The sequence below is a fragment of the Labrus mixtus genome, chromosome 18 (assembly GCF_963584025.1).
Source record: "Labrus mixtus chromosome 18, fLabMix1.1, whole genome shotgun sequence".
Taxonomy (NCBI): domain Eukaryota; kingdom Metazoa; phylum Chordata; class Actinopteri; order Labriformes; family Labridae; genus Labrus; species Labrus mixtus.
The window spans coordinates 8979616-8992927 of record NC_083629.1 but is presented as its reverse complement, the minus strand read 5'-3'; the positions used below and the strand labels follow the sequence as shown (position 1 = coordinate 8992927).

At 40.8% G+C, this 13312-nt stretch overlaps 2 protein-coding genes across 2 annotated transcripts; one reads left to right on the top strand and one right to left on the bottom strand.

The window, feature by feature from the left end:
- Window positions 1-437: 437 nt before the first annotated feature.
- On the bottom strand, window positions 438-5521 carry haus2 (HAUS augmin like complex subunit 2). Its single transcript, XM_061063330.1, has 7 exons — window positions 5411-5521; window positions 4378-4464; window positions 2805-2903; window positions 2524-2593; window positions 2072-2204; window positions 1776-1884; window positions 438-879 (listed from the first exon to the last, which is right to left on the bottom strand). The coding sequence occupies exons 2-7, from the start codon at window positions 4462-4464 to the stop codon at window positions 760-762; spliced, it is 618 nt and encodes a 205-aa protein (XP_060919313.1). The 5' UTR covers window positions 5411-5521; the 3' UTR covers window positions 438-759.
- A 1055-nt stretch (window positions 5522-6576) lies between these two features.
- On the top strand, window positions 6577-12693 carry lrrc57 (leucine rich repeat containing 57). The gene is made up of 7 exons (XM_061062972.1): window positions 6577-6713; window positions 6954-7189; window positions 7276-7365; window positions 7580-7715; window positions 9791-10059; window positions 10176-10361; window positions 11984-12693. Exons 3-7 carry the CDS (start codon window positions 7282-7284, stop codon window positions 12023-12025), a joined length of 717 nt encoding a protein of 238 aa, XP_060918955.1. The 5' UTR covers window positions 6577-6713; window positions 6954-7189; window positions 7276-7281; the 3' UTR covers window positions 12026-12693.
- The last annotated feature ends 619 nt before the right edge of the window (window positions 12694-13312 follow it).

Here is a 13312-nt window from a genome sequence, read left to right as displayed (position 1 = left end):
TCCCTAACCCTTGACTATTTCCAACTCCATTTTTCATTAACGGTTGAAAATGTAGTGTGAATGATGACGATGAGTCATCATTAAACATCTGGCTTTAATTCATCACCTGACTGTCCGAGTCCCCTCCTAATGTACAACCCCTGGGTCAAAGTTTACTTAACGCTGCGCACATTTTACCATCAGGTTTGTTTTTATGAATCACAAACTTTGGACTGGAAATGGCATACGCCAGATATCACTTCAGTATGCGGAAACCGCAGCTTCTGTCATCATCGCTGGCACTCCGCTCCTGTAATAGTCTGCCTCCACCTAGTGGTGAAACATGTCCATTTCTCAAACCGCATCCACCCCCCCCAATAAAACCTCCAACACAGAGTTAAATTTTATTACAAAAAGAGAAAGTCCACAGCATTTGACAACAACACTACACTGTTGAATTATTAATAATAATAATATATTTATTATACATAGATATAATTATATATAACGCAGAACTTATTGGATCATAACTAACTGCAGACAAAACTAAAGATTCTGTATCCACATAGATGATTTCCTCCCACTAAAGGAGGAAGAGGAGCAGGAGGAGGAAGAGGAGGAGGTGAAGAGTGGGGAGGAGGAGGAGGTGCAGAGTGGGGAGGAGGAGGTGAAGAGTGGAGAGGAGGAGGTGAAGAGTGGGGAGGAGGAGGTGAAGAGTGGGGAGGAGGAGGTGAAGAGTGGGGAGGAGGAGGTGAAGAGTGGAGAGGAGAGGAGGGGACATCACACAGAGCTTTCACTCAGCATGCTGCTCCTGCTGTGGACCTGCTTCCAACGGAGAACCTGATTGGACAAACCATCCATCTCTGCGGCGTGAGCCAGTAACTGGGCGATGGAGGAGTTCTGTAACAGAAAATAATTTAACAGTAAAAATAAACAAAACGTTTTATAACAACTGATACAGTTTATACGGTGAAGGGGGGGCGGATACAGTTTATACGTTGCAGGGGGGGCGGATACAGTTTATACGTTGCGGGGGGGTGGGCGATACAGTGTTCTTTTATTAATGTGCAAATCTCACTGCTCTGGAATGATGGCAGACTGTCAGGAGGCGGGTACCAAGCGCACTCAAAGGACTGTGACATCATTAACATGAGCGGTGCATTAAGTCCACCAGGAGGCGACTATTTGTTTTCATCGATTGATGTCAGGTTAGGATCATGTTTCAGAGTATATGACAGATGGACGTCGGGTTAGGATCATGTTTCAGAGTATATGACAGATGGACGTCGGGTTAGGATCATGTTTCAGAGTATATGACAGATGGACGTCGGGTTAGGATCATGTTTCAGAGTATATGACAGATGGACGTCGAGTTAGGATCATGTTTCAGAGTATATGACAGATGGACGTCGAGTTAGGATCATGTTTCAGAGTATATGACAGATGGACGTCGGGTTAGGATCATGTTTCAGAGTATATGACAGATGGACGTCGAGTTAGGATCATGTTTCAGAGTATATGACAGATGGACGTCGAGTTAGGATCATGTTTCAGAGTATATGACAGATGGACGTCGGGCTAGGATGAGCGGTGTGACTGTGATATCATATTCACCTTTTCATTACTGTAAATGTTTTTAACCGTCTCAATGTTTGAGTTTCACAGGAGAAGGGAGACCTCTGCTGGACATGTCAGGGAACTGATCTGTTAACCCTTTACTATCTAAAAGCTGCTAATGTATGATGTTTGTTTATGACACGCATGCATGCAAGCACGCATGATGTCATGTTACTGACCAGCTGATCCAGGTGGTCTCTAGCGGTTGGACTGGAGCTGACCGAATTCAGTTTCTCCTCCAGCGTGTTAACAAAGTCCAGCAGCATCGACACCAAGTCCACGACAAACCTGCACACACAGACCATCAGAGACCACCACAGACCACCACACACTGGTTCACATCTTGGACAGGTGCTGGATTGGGACATACCATATCCAGCACACTGAAGTTTGGATCTCAATCAGTTTAAAGAAACACCACCCTAGACCATGTGATATGACTGACCCTAAGTAGAATTTGTTTTTTGTTAGATACCTGTGCAGGTGAGCCTGGACAGGCAGGTTGGTGCGAGCCAGCGGCCTCATCAGTCTCTGTCTTAGACTGTTCTGGTCCTTCAGAACGTCCTGCAGGTGACCACAGAATACCTGCAACATGTGGAACCTGCGAGCTGCAGGACAGACGAGAACACAGAGTCTCGAAGGTTCAGATCTTTGTTCTAACTGATTCATGTTAACGTCTTCATCGTAAATGTCACATTATGATTAAACTTTTACTTTATACATAATTAACCTTTAACGTGTTGTCTCTGATGTTATTCAAACACGGCGTTGAGATGTTTCACGAATCCTCACATTCGGGGGGGGGGGGTTTATGGTTACCACCTCATGGTAACGTGAACCCCCCGGTAAAGTTTTTTATTTGATGTTTTGTTCGATAAAAATGTTATCTGCAGGTTTGACTGTTCCGGTATGACCTTTAACACTCACTCAGGTGGAAGCTGTGTGTCACGTCAGCACTCCTCTTCTCCGTCTGCAGAAGCTCCGCCTCGAGCCGCAGCTGAAACAGGACACATGTTTAGGTCAAACTTAGTTTTCATCATCCTGGTAATAAATTGCAGTTTAATGAAGCACTCCGCTCAACTGTCTGAGTGTGACATCAGCAGCGCCACGCTACAGCGAGTGACGTCATTCTTGCACGAGACAACCAACACTTTAAATTATCGATTCGATGTTGTAGCACAGAAAAGGAAAAACGTCTTTTCTTTTACCTCGTCCAGCTGTCTCTGTATTCTGATTCGCTGTTCAGCCTCATGCAGGTTGGAAGAGAAGGCGGGGCTTAGCTGTGTGGAGGCAGAGTCTATCTCCTCCTGAGGACAGGAAAAAAAAAAAAGGAATGATCACTGGGGGTGGGAGACTATAAACCCCTCTCCTAAACGCACAGGTTGAGGTGCCTTGCTCATATCAAAACTTAAGCTTAAGTTTCTCATGGCTTCGTGTAAATAAGCTGCTTGCTTCAGATGCTGGACTCTTATAAATAACAGAATATCAGGGGGAACTTTTCAAAACACGAGGCATAGTCGTTTGCATCTGTGCGCCTGCGTGGATAAGGTGAGCACATTAAAGTTGCTTTTTGGAAAAACTTAGAGGGAAAAACACATTTGATACAAAAACAAAACCTATATTAAAATATATTCTATGGTAAGAGTGAAAAAAAAATTATGTAATTCCCCCCCTTAGCTGCAAACTCCACCACCCAGGTATTCTACTGGAAACACTGAAGGAAACAGCTAGCAGGAAGGGGTAAACTAAATGTTACATTTAGAAAATGTGAGAAGAGGTCAACTGCAAAGCAAAGAGTCAGCCCAAATGAAACATTCAAGAAAAGGGGGGTGCAAGAAACTTTCAGCAGACAGAAAGCAAGCTGTTATTAACTATCTGTCTTTTAGCTGGTAAGAAAGACACCATCACACAAAACAAACAAAACGTGCAAAGAAGAGTTCTTACAAAGCCCCTCACTGAGCGCCATGCACAGTTTCTAACAGAGGTAGACCAGAGGAAGGACGTTTTATATCAGATTGTCCAGCTGGCTAACAAACTCGCCCAGAGAGGGCTGTTGAGGACAAATAGCATCACAGAGTTAGTGAGTCTGATAGTGTGTGACACAAAGAATAAAGCCTGCATGGACCGTGTCTAAAGTGCTGCTTCGATGAAGGAACATTTCCTACAACAGTTTTGAGGTTTCTTGGGAACAATGGGAGCGCGTTACTTCAACAAATGGAGAGAAAACCTTTTCAAATGTTTTAAAGCAAACACAGACAGGGACAATCCAGGGCTTAATACAACTCTTTCAGAAAAAGACAGAACTTTTAGCCATACACCAGTTCAACTGGATCCACCAGGCAGAACAGTTCTGATACTTCAAACATCAGATCACTGAATCTGAAGCTGTTTGTCACGTAGATTTTTCAAAGAAATATGTGTGCAAGATGAGTACTAAAATTCAAACGTTTCCTTTTGGAGGCAGCCGGAAGCAGGCAACATGTAACCGAGAACATGTAATAAAAATATGTAAAGCATTTTAAGAAAATTAATTAAATTCAGGATAAATCATGGTCGCAACACATGACATTTTCTATGGCCAGGGCGACTTCATCTAGATGAAAAAAAACAAATTAATTAATTTAAAAAGTGTAATAATTCATGTGTACACAAGATTCCTAATATTTAAAAAATTTAAAAAAAAATATTTTTTTATTTTCGAATTGAAAATCCTTAAACGTCACTGACCCGTATACAGTATATGAAGTATTTGTCTCTTCAAATATGTGCAAGTAAACTCACCTGAGATAAAGTTCCTCTAGAAACACACCTGGACAGCAGACCTGCAGCCGGGGTCACCGAGAACAGAGACAAATCCCTCTGAATCATCTGACAAAGATACGAGCTGCTGTCATCAATACATCCATCAGTTGATCATTTCATCATTGAATTTAAATTAAATCAACGTTTCAGTGAAGCAGAGAGTCACAAAGAGACACCTGACAAAGTTATATTCATTTCAGGGTCATTTTAAAGTCTATATAGAGGTTTGGAGAAGTGCATTGTGGGTAAAAGTGAAGAATAATTAATCACGTTTTTTAATAAGTTTAAACAAACATCTAATTTATTGTTAAAACATGTTGATAATATAACTTTGATAACTCACTGTTATATTAATTAATAATATGATTTAGTTTGTATGATTTTAGTTTTAGTATTGACATTCAACTTAGATTAAACATTAAAAATGTATTGTTTGGTCCTTTTGATGAGGAATTACCTCTACAAAAAAGTGCGACATTAATCTTTTACTAGAAAAAATCAATATTCACAAAGAAACAGCAACACAGTTTTTATGTCCTTCCTAAAATCTTACCTGGACACATGACATCATTGCACAAATCCTAAAGCCCTAAAATATTTTGTGATATACTTTATTTTCTGTATTTTTCTATTAAATTTATTTTATCATTGTTTTTCGTTTTGACCTCGTTCCCGTCATTGAATCCTGATGTTCTTAACATTTTGTAAATAAAGTTTTAAAAAATGAGCATTGACAACAGTTGGCGGTAAAAACAAGCATTAAGCGGAGTTTAACTAAAACTTCATGAAGCCGATTTAAAGTCTAGTATGTAAAGACCGTAAATCTTTATTTATTTCCTTCTCACAGCTCGGTGAGTCAGAACACGGACCGGGATTTACTTAAACCAGCTCATTTTTATACAGGGTCTGGTCTCTGGAGGAAGAGGTTTAGATTCTTCTGTTGGCGGGTTAAAGATTTGTGGAGTTTAATAAACCTCAGTGACCCCCAAACACTGCGAGTTTGTGTTCTTACCGTCAACTCAACGACGTCTCCAACTTAACAACAACAAATCCAAATTCACCCGCCGAATAACTTCCTCTTCCTCTTCCTCTTCTTCTTCTTCTTCTTCTTTGTTGGGTTTCCATGGCAGCTGTTATTACTGCCACCTGCTGGATGTCCGGACTTTTTCTTTTTACACGCTGAGGTTCCTCTCAGTCGATCGTTAAACTTTTATTCTGTTAAAAACGTTTTACAAATAATGAACACATGCTTGATTACGAACTTTTAGAGCAAAGATGTTCTTCTTCTTCTTCTTCTTCTTCTTCTTCTTCTTTAAAGAGTAGCAGCAGCTTCAGTGTTGGATCACTGATGCCTGCTGGTGAAAGAAGCTCCTACAGTTTCTATTAATTTAAAAAAAACTTTGGATCGAATTCAGAGATAGAAAAATACATATCATTATATATATATATATAAAAACACACATACATTATAAATAACGTATCTTTTATATAAAAGTGTGTTTATATAAGTATTTCAATCCTTGGTGTTCAAAGTACTCACATCACGTTCATTTACTCAGAACGTTTAAGTCAGTCCAAATGTAAGGTACTTCTTTATTTCAGTCATTTTATTTTTACTTCATCATGTAATAATACATGATGTACATATAATAAACAGGTTAATCTCTAGTTTATAAAGGCTGCAGATTTGACTGATTAACACATTCATACATCAATAAATATAATAAGTAGATTCATTAATATGTTAGTAATATAATGTATTATATAATAATATGATACATTTATTTTTAGAATGAATATAATATAATAATGTTAATATATTTTATATATGTATATATATATTTATTATTATACAACTCTTAAGATGCCAACCACCTTAAACAACCAACGAAGAAGAAGGAGATGACCCATAAACAGAAGAAGAGTGTGTATTATTATGGTATTGTTGATGTGTTGCTTTTAGAGGTTGTGGTACAGCTGTTTTTGTAGTATGTCTCCTCCCCAGGGACTACAGACGTAAATTAGCTTGTAGCTAACTCTAGTACAGCTAATAGGCTGTACACTGTAAAATAAACAAATAAATAAATAAAAGGGAAACATGTGTTATGTCCTGCAGGGGACTGTAAAACGCCTTGTAGCGTCTAAACTTACTGAGAACAAGAAGAAGTAGTGCGCATGCCCACAAAAGTCACTTGTCTCGGCTTCTCCCATTGGCTGGCAGAGCTAGGCTCTCAGGGCGTGCACTCTGTTTATCAGACAAATGTTCATCATCCCGACAAAAAGCCACGTTTATAAAGTGTACAGTTCGCTGTGATGTGAGTAAAACCGGCCGGTATCTGTTGTTCGGTGTTTGTCCGGTAAATTTAGCTCTGTGTGCAGGATAGCCGAATAATGTGGAAACGTAATGTTATACTGTTAGCATCTGTTAGCTTCTCTGTTAGCTTTGTTACGTTTAACAACTCCAATGTGTTTGAATTGTGTTTCTAGTTTATAAACGATCTAATGTGGCTAACGCTATCTTCTGAAGCCTGTTGTTTGATGACTCTGCTCTGCAGGGATTACACCGCCTGATCTTATTAACACCACAGAAGAAGAAGACAGCTGATCTTATTAACACCACAGAAGAAGAAGACAGCTGATCTTATTAACACCACAGAAGAAGAGGACAGCTGATCTTATTGACACCACAGAAGAAGAAGAGGACAGTCCTAGAACCACTTCCTGTCTGATGTGAATTTTTACTAATGGTCCTGCTGTAATCTGACAGGTAGACAGACAGCTAAAAAGACAGGTAAACAACAGGTAGACTGTCAGGTATACTGGCTGGATAGACAGGGAGACTGACAGGTAGGCTAACAGGTCTGCATTTGGTTACAGGTTGAGATGGGGAACAGTGCTCTGAAATCTCACCTGGAAACGTCCCAGAAGACTGGGGTTTTCCAGCTGACATCGAAGGGGCTGCAGGAGGTGAGACTCACCTGTGAACTCTATTGCAGTTCTCACATGATCACTTCCTGTACTGTCTGTGATGTTTTAGTTTCTACATGATCACTTCCTGTGTTGTCTGTGGTGTCGTAGTTTCTATATAATCACTTCCTGTGCTGTATGTGACGTTGTAGTTTCTATATAATCACTTCCTGTGCTGTATGTGACGTTGTAGTTTCTATATAATCGCTTGTAGTTTCCGGAGGAGCTACAGAGACTCACAGGGAACCTGCGGACGGTGGATCTATCTGGAAATAAGATTGAGGTTCTTCCAGCCGCCATCGGAAACTTCCTGCAGCTGAAGAGTCTGACCCTGACCTCGAACAGACTAAGTGAGTCAGAAGAGCTGACACTAACTAACTACAGCTGACTCTAACTAACTACAGCTGACTCTAACTACAGCTGACTCTAACTAACTACAGCTGACTCTAACTAACTACAGCTGACTCTAACTACAGCTGACACTAACTAACTACAGCTGACTCTAACTAACTACAGCTGACTCTAACTACAGCTGACTCTAACTAACTACAGCTGACTCTAACTAACTACAGCTGACTCTAACTAACTACAGCTGACTCTTAACTAACTACAGCTGACTCTAACTACAGCTGACTAACTAACTACAGCTGACTCTAACTACAGCTGACTAACTAACTACAGCTGACTCTAACTAACTACAGCTGACTCTAACTAACTACAGCTGACTCTAACTACAGCTGACTCTAACTAACTACAGCTGACTCTAACTAACTACAGTTGACTCTAACTACAGCTGACTCTAACTACAGCTGACTCTAACTAACTACAGCTGACTCTAACTAACTACAGCTGACTCTAACTAACTACAGTTGACTCTAACTACAGCTGACTCTAACTAACTACAGCTGACTCTAACTACAGCTGACTCTAACTAACTACAGCTGACTAACTAACTACAGCTGACTAACTAACTACAGCTGACTCTAACTAACTACAGCTGACTAACTAACTACAGCTGACACTAACTAACTACAGCTGACTCTAACTACAGCTGACTCTAACTAACTACAGCTGACTAACTAACTACAGCTGACTCTAACTAACTACAGGTGACACTAACTAACTACAGCTGACTAAAACTACAGCTGACACTAACTAACTACAGCTGACTAACTAACTACAGCTGACTCTTAACTACAGCTGACTCTAACTAACTACAGCTGACTCTAACTAACTACAGCTGACTCTACAGCTGACTCTAACTAACTACAGCTGACTCTAACTAACTACAGCTGACACTAACTAACTACAGCTGACTAAAACTACAGCTGACACTAACTAACTACAGCTGACTAAAACTACAGCTGACACTAACTAACTACAGCTGACTAAAACTACAGCTGACACTAACTAACTACAGCTGACTAACTACAGCTGACTCTAACTAACTACAGCTGATGCTTAACTAACTACAGCTGACACTAACTAACTACAGCTGACACTAACTAACTACAGCTGACTAACTACAGCTGACTCTAACTAACTACAGCTGACTCTTAACTAACTACAGCTGACTCTTAACTAACTACAGCTGACTCTAACTAACTACAGCTGACTCTAACTACAGGTGACCAACTAACTACAGGTGACTAACTAACTACAGGTGACTAACTAACTACAGCTGACTCTAACTACAGCTGACTAACTACAGGTGACTAACGAACTACAGCTGACTAACTACAGGTGACTAACTAACTACAGCTGACTCTAACTAACTACAGCTGACTCTAACTAACTACAGCTGACTCTAACTAACTACAGGTGACTAACTAACTACAGGTGACTAACTAACTACAGGTGACCAACTAACTACAGCTGACTCTAACTAACTACAGGTGACTAACTAACTACAGCTGACTCTAACTAACTACAGGTGACTAACTAACTACAGCTGACTCTAACTAACTACAGGTGACTAACTAACTACAGCTGACTCTAACTAACTACAGGTGACTAACTAACTACAGCTGACTCTAACTAACTACAGCTGACTCTAACTAACTACAGGTGACTAACTAACTACAGGTGACTAACTAACTACAGCTGACTCTAACTAACTACAGGTGACTAACTAACTACAGCTGACTAACTACAGGTGACTAACTAACTACAGCTGACTAACTACAGGTGACTAACTAACTACAGCTGACTCAAACTAACCCTAGCACCTGACTATTTTAGATCTTTTTTTTTTCAGGCACACGCTCGCGACCCACTTAAAACAGCTACGCAACCCACTTTTGTGTCCCCACCCAACGGTTGAGAACCACTGCTCTAGAGCTCATCCTGAAGCCTGTAGTCCTGCAGCCTCTAGAGTTCACTTCCCTGACCCTAACCCCTCTCTTGATGTTTTCTGTGTCCTCAGCCAGCATCCCCGCTGAGATCTCTAAGCTGAAGAAGCTGGAGACTCTGATCCTGAATGGGAACCGGATTCAGCAATTTCCCCCCACCCTGGGCCAGCTCAAAGCTCTGCGGACCCTTAGCCTTTCAGGGAACCAAATCTCACAGTTTCCCTCTGGACTTGGAACCCTGAGGCAGCTGGACCTGTTGGACCTGTCCCGCAACCATATTCAGAACATCCCTTCAGAGGTGTCAGAGCTGCAGGCCATTGAGATAAACCTCAACCAGAATCAGGTACCTGAGTCCCTTCAGAGGACTGAGAAACACCACGTACAGATAGAATCTGAGCCTGAGTTACTCCTGGAGGACATTTAACCCTAACCCTAACATGCTTTATCACCCTCCTCCAGATCTCTGTGCTGCCTGTAGAAGTGTCCCGATGCCCCCGTCTGAAGGTCCTTCGTCTGGAGGAGAACTGTCTGGAGCTGTCCTCCATTCCTGGGTCCATCCTGAAGGACTCCCAGGTGTCTCTGTTGTCAGTGGAGGGAAATCTGTTCGAGGTGAAGCAGCTCAGAGACCTGGAGGGCTACGAACAGGTCAGACCTCATCCTGTCTCACAGAGACTGATAATTAGAGGATACTAAATAGATAAAGCGAAGTATCCTTGCCCCCAAATCGATCGATTCAATATTATGGGAAAGTCCTCCTCATCCTGCCTGTGTTCTTGATCACAGTATTTCAAATGAGTTAGGGTTAGCTAGGAGTTTTAGCTCCCTTTACTGGGTGTGGCTGTTCATGTTCATTCATGTTGGTGTCGAACACACGTAAAAACGTCTTTCTGAGTTGGAAAATACAAAACGTGCTCAGTTCAGAACAACACTTTGGAAACTCAGGGAAGAATTAGATCTTTTGACAGACGGCCAAATTCAACCCACAATGCACTGCTGTTTGATTCACTTCCCTTGTTTGGTCCTGAATGTGTTCTCGAACCGACTACAAACGAAACTCTGGTGCACTTCGAAGTGAACCAAGACCCCTGTTTTTAAGCGGACCAGAATTCGGTTCTTTGGTCCGCACCAGAGTTTGTCTGAGGATTCACACCACCCACTACCAAACGAACTATCAGACAAAGCGCACCAGAGTTAGTTTCAAACAGACCAAAGAGCTTAATTGTGAAAGCACCCATTCCCCTGCTGGCCGGCACGGCCTGCGGTCACACTGCTCCAGGACTAACCGGGCCTAAACATGGTTACCTCTTGTACACAACGTCATAATACAGCACATGCATGGCTTTATGTTATTATGAAGAGTGCTCAGTTTACAAACAGACGGACTCGAGAGGGAAAAAAATGGGATGCTCAGTCGAGTCTGCGTCTGCACATCAGAGAACATGACAGCTACTTTACTGACTTTGTGTTTTATTCTGATTCATGTTAGTCAGATACAGACTGAACACTCTGGATTTCTCCATAATGAAGGCTTTGCACATTTAGTACCTGCGTGTTTGTGCTCATGTCTGAACTGTACCGTGCCGAAGCACACCTCTCCGAAGCGTCCCAGGGCCGAGGAAGTGGACTAGGCCTGAGCACGGTACGGAGCTGTCACACTGGTCAAACGAGCTGGACTTCAGGGGTGGAGCGTGCTTGGGCACGGTACAGAATGCCAGTGTGACTGCGCCCTAAGTGACTTTGTCGTTAAAGCGTTGTCCTCAGGTTGTTATTAAAATCATTCTGTGTGCCCTTAGCTGATATTGTTGTTGCCATGGTAATAAGCATGTATTGATGTTGTTAAATGTTTACCTCATATTTAAGGAGTTTGAAATTCTGGTTATGTAAAATCCATTTATTCTGAAACATTTGAGTGCAAATCCTGAAGGAAACAATTTTTACTCAACTGAACTGTACCCTCAGCTCCACTTCAAATATTCAAAATTGGTGATATAGATCCACTCGTGAGGTCCACCTGAAGGTCTTTAATGGACTCTTCTGGTCTTTTTGGTCTATAATGGACTCTTCTGGTCTTTTTGGTCTATAATGGTCTCTGATGGTCTTTATTGGTCTCTGATGGTCTCGTTTGGTCTTTTTCTGGTCTCTATTGGTCCCTGATGGTCTTTAGTTGTCTCTTCTGGTCTCTGATGGTCCCTATTGTTTTCTGATGGTCTCTAGTGTTCTTTGATGGTCTCTATTGGTTTCCTATGGTCTGTTCTTTCTGCTTTCAGTATATGGAGCGTTACACGGCCACCAAGAAGAAGTTTACCTGACGACTGCAGCGAGTCTGAACCTGAAAGCGGCACACAGTGGCGGAGTCAGTTGAGACTCTGCCCATGCTGATGTTTCTTCTTCTGACGTCACTCAGCCAGGACAACAAACCCCACCTCCTGCAACCACCATCCCTAAGATCTCCTGACCCCCTGTGACTTCAGAGAGAGAGAGAGACACAGACTTTTGTTCCCATGGAAACAGATGGAACAAAGAATCAGGAATAAGAAGGATTTACCACAGAAGAGGAAGAGTTTGTCTCAGCAGAAAGATCAGACAGAAACTTTGACATAATGTTTGTGTTCTTAAATGATTTTCTGTAACATTTAATCTAATTTAAAACAATCAAAAATCAGTGAGTCATCAGTCTTTAACGTACAATAACAGAAATCTGTATTGATGTGATTTGCAGTTTAGTTTGATATAATTCACTTCATCTTTATCACCGTCACCACCTTCACCATCATCATGTCCTACTCTGTAAAAAACTAAACTTTGTTGTCGATTTGAATGTGAATATTAATGGCCTCTGATGGAAAATATAACACTAAACTAACATAAATTAGGAATTAATAATCCTAACCTACAGTTTTGAAGATTGTTTCATCACAGATTATAAAACAATAATGATCAACTTTTACATGATTATCAATGATCTGTATAATCTTGATTCTTTGTTGTGGTGTGTCATCATTGTTTTACATGAGCTCTGACATACCACCAGATGGCGGTCATACACAACATACAACTCTCTCTCTCTCTCTCTCTCTCTCTCTCTCTCTCTCACACACACACACACACACACACACCTCTGAGAGTAAATCCAATAAAGGTATAATCATAGAATTAAAGCTATGATTATATTTTATTTTTCTAAAACAGTTGGTGACAGTGTAGAAATAATTTAGCAAACATTACGGTTCAGTTACTCCGAATATTACGGTACAGTTAAGGTTCAGTTACTCCAAACATTAGGGTTTGAATTTAGAGTTATATAAGAAGAATCAAATATTTTAAATCATAAAAATGATTTACGTAATGTAGTATGTACAGTGGAGGAAATAATTATTTGATCCCCTGCTGATTTTGTAAGTTTGCCCGATTTCAAAGAAGTGAGAGGTCTATAATTTTTATGGTACTTTTATTTTAACAAACAGAGACAAAATATATTTTTTAAAAGTCCAGAAAAAAAACATTACATAAAGTTATAAATTCATTTGCATTTGATCGAAGGAAATAAGTATTTGATCCCCAAGCAAAACATGACTTAGTACTCGGTGGAGTGACCC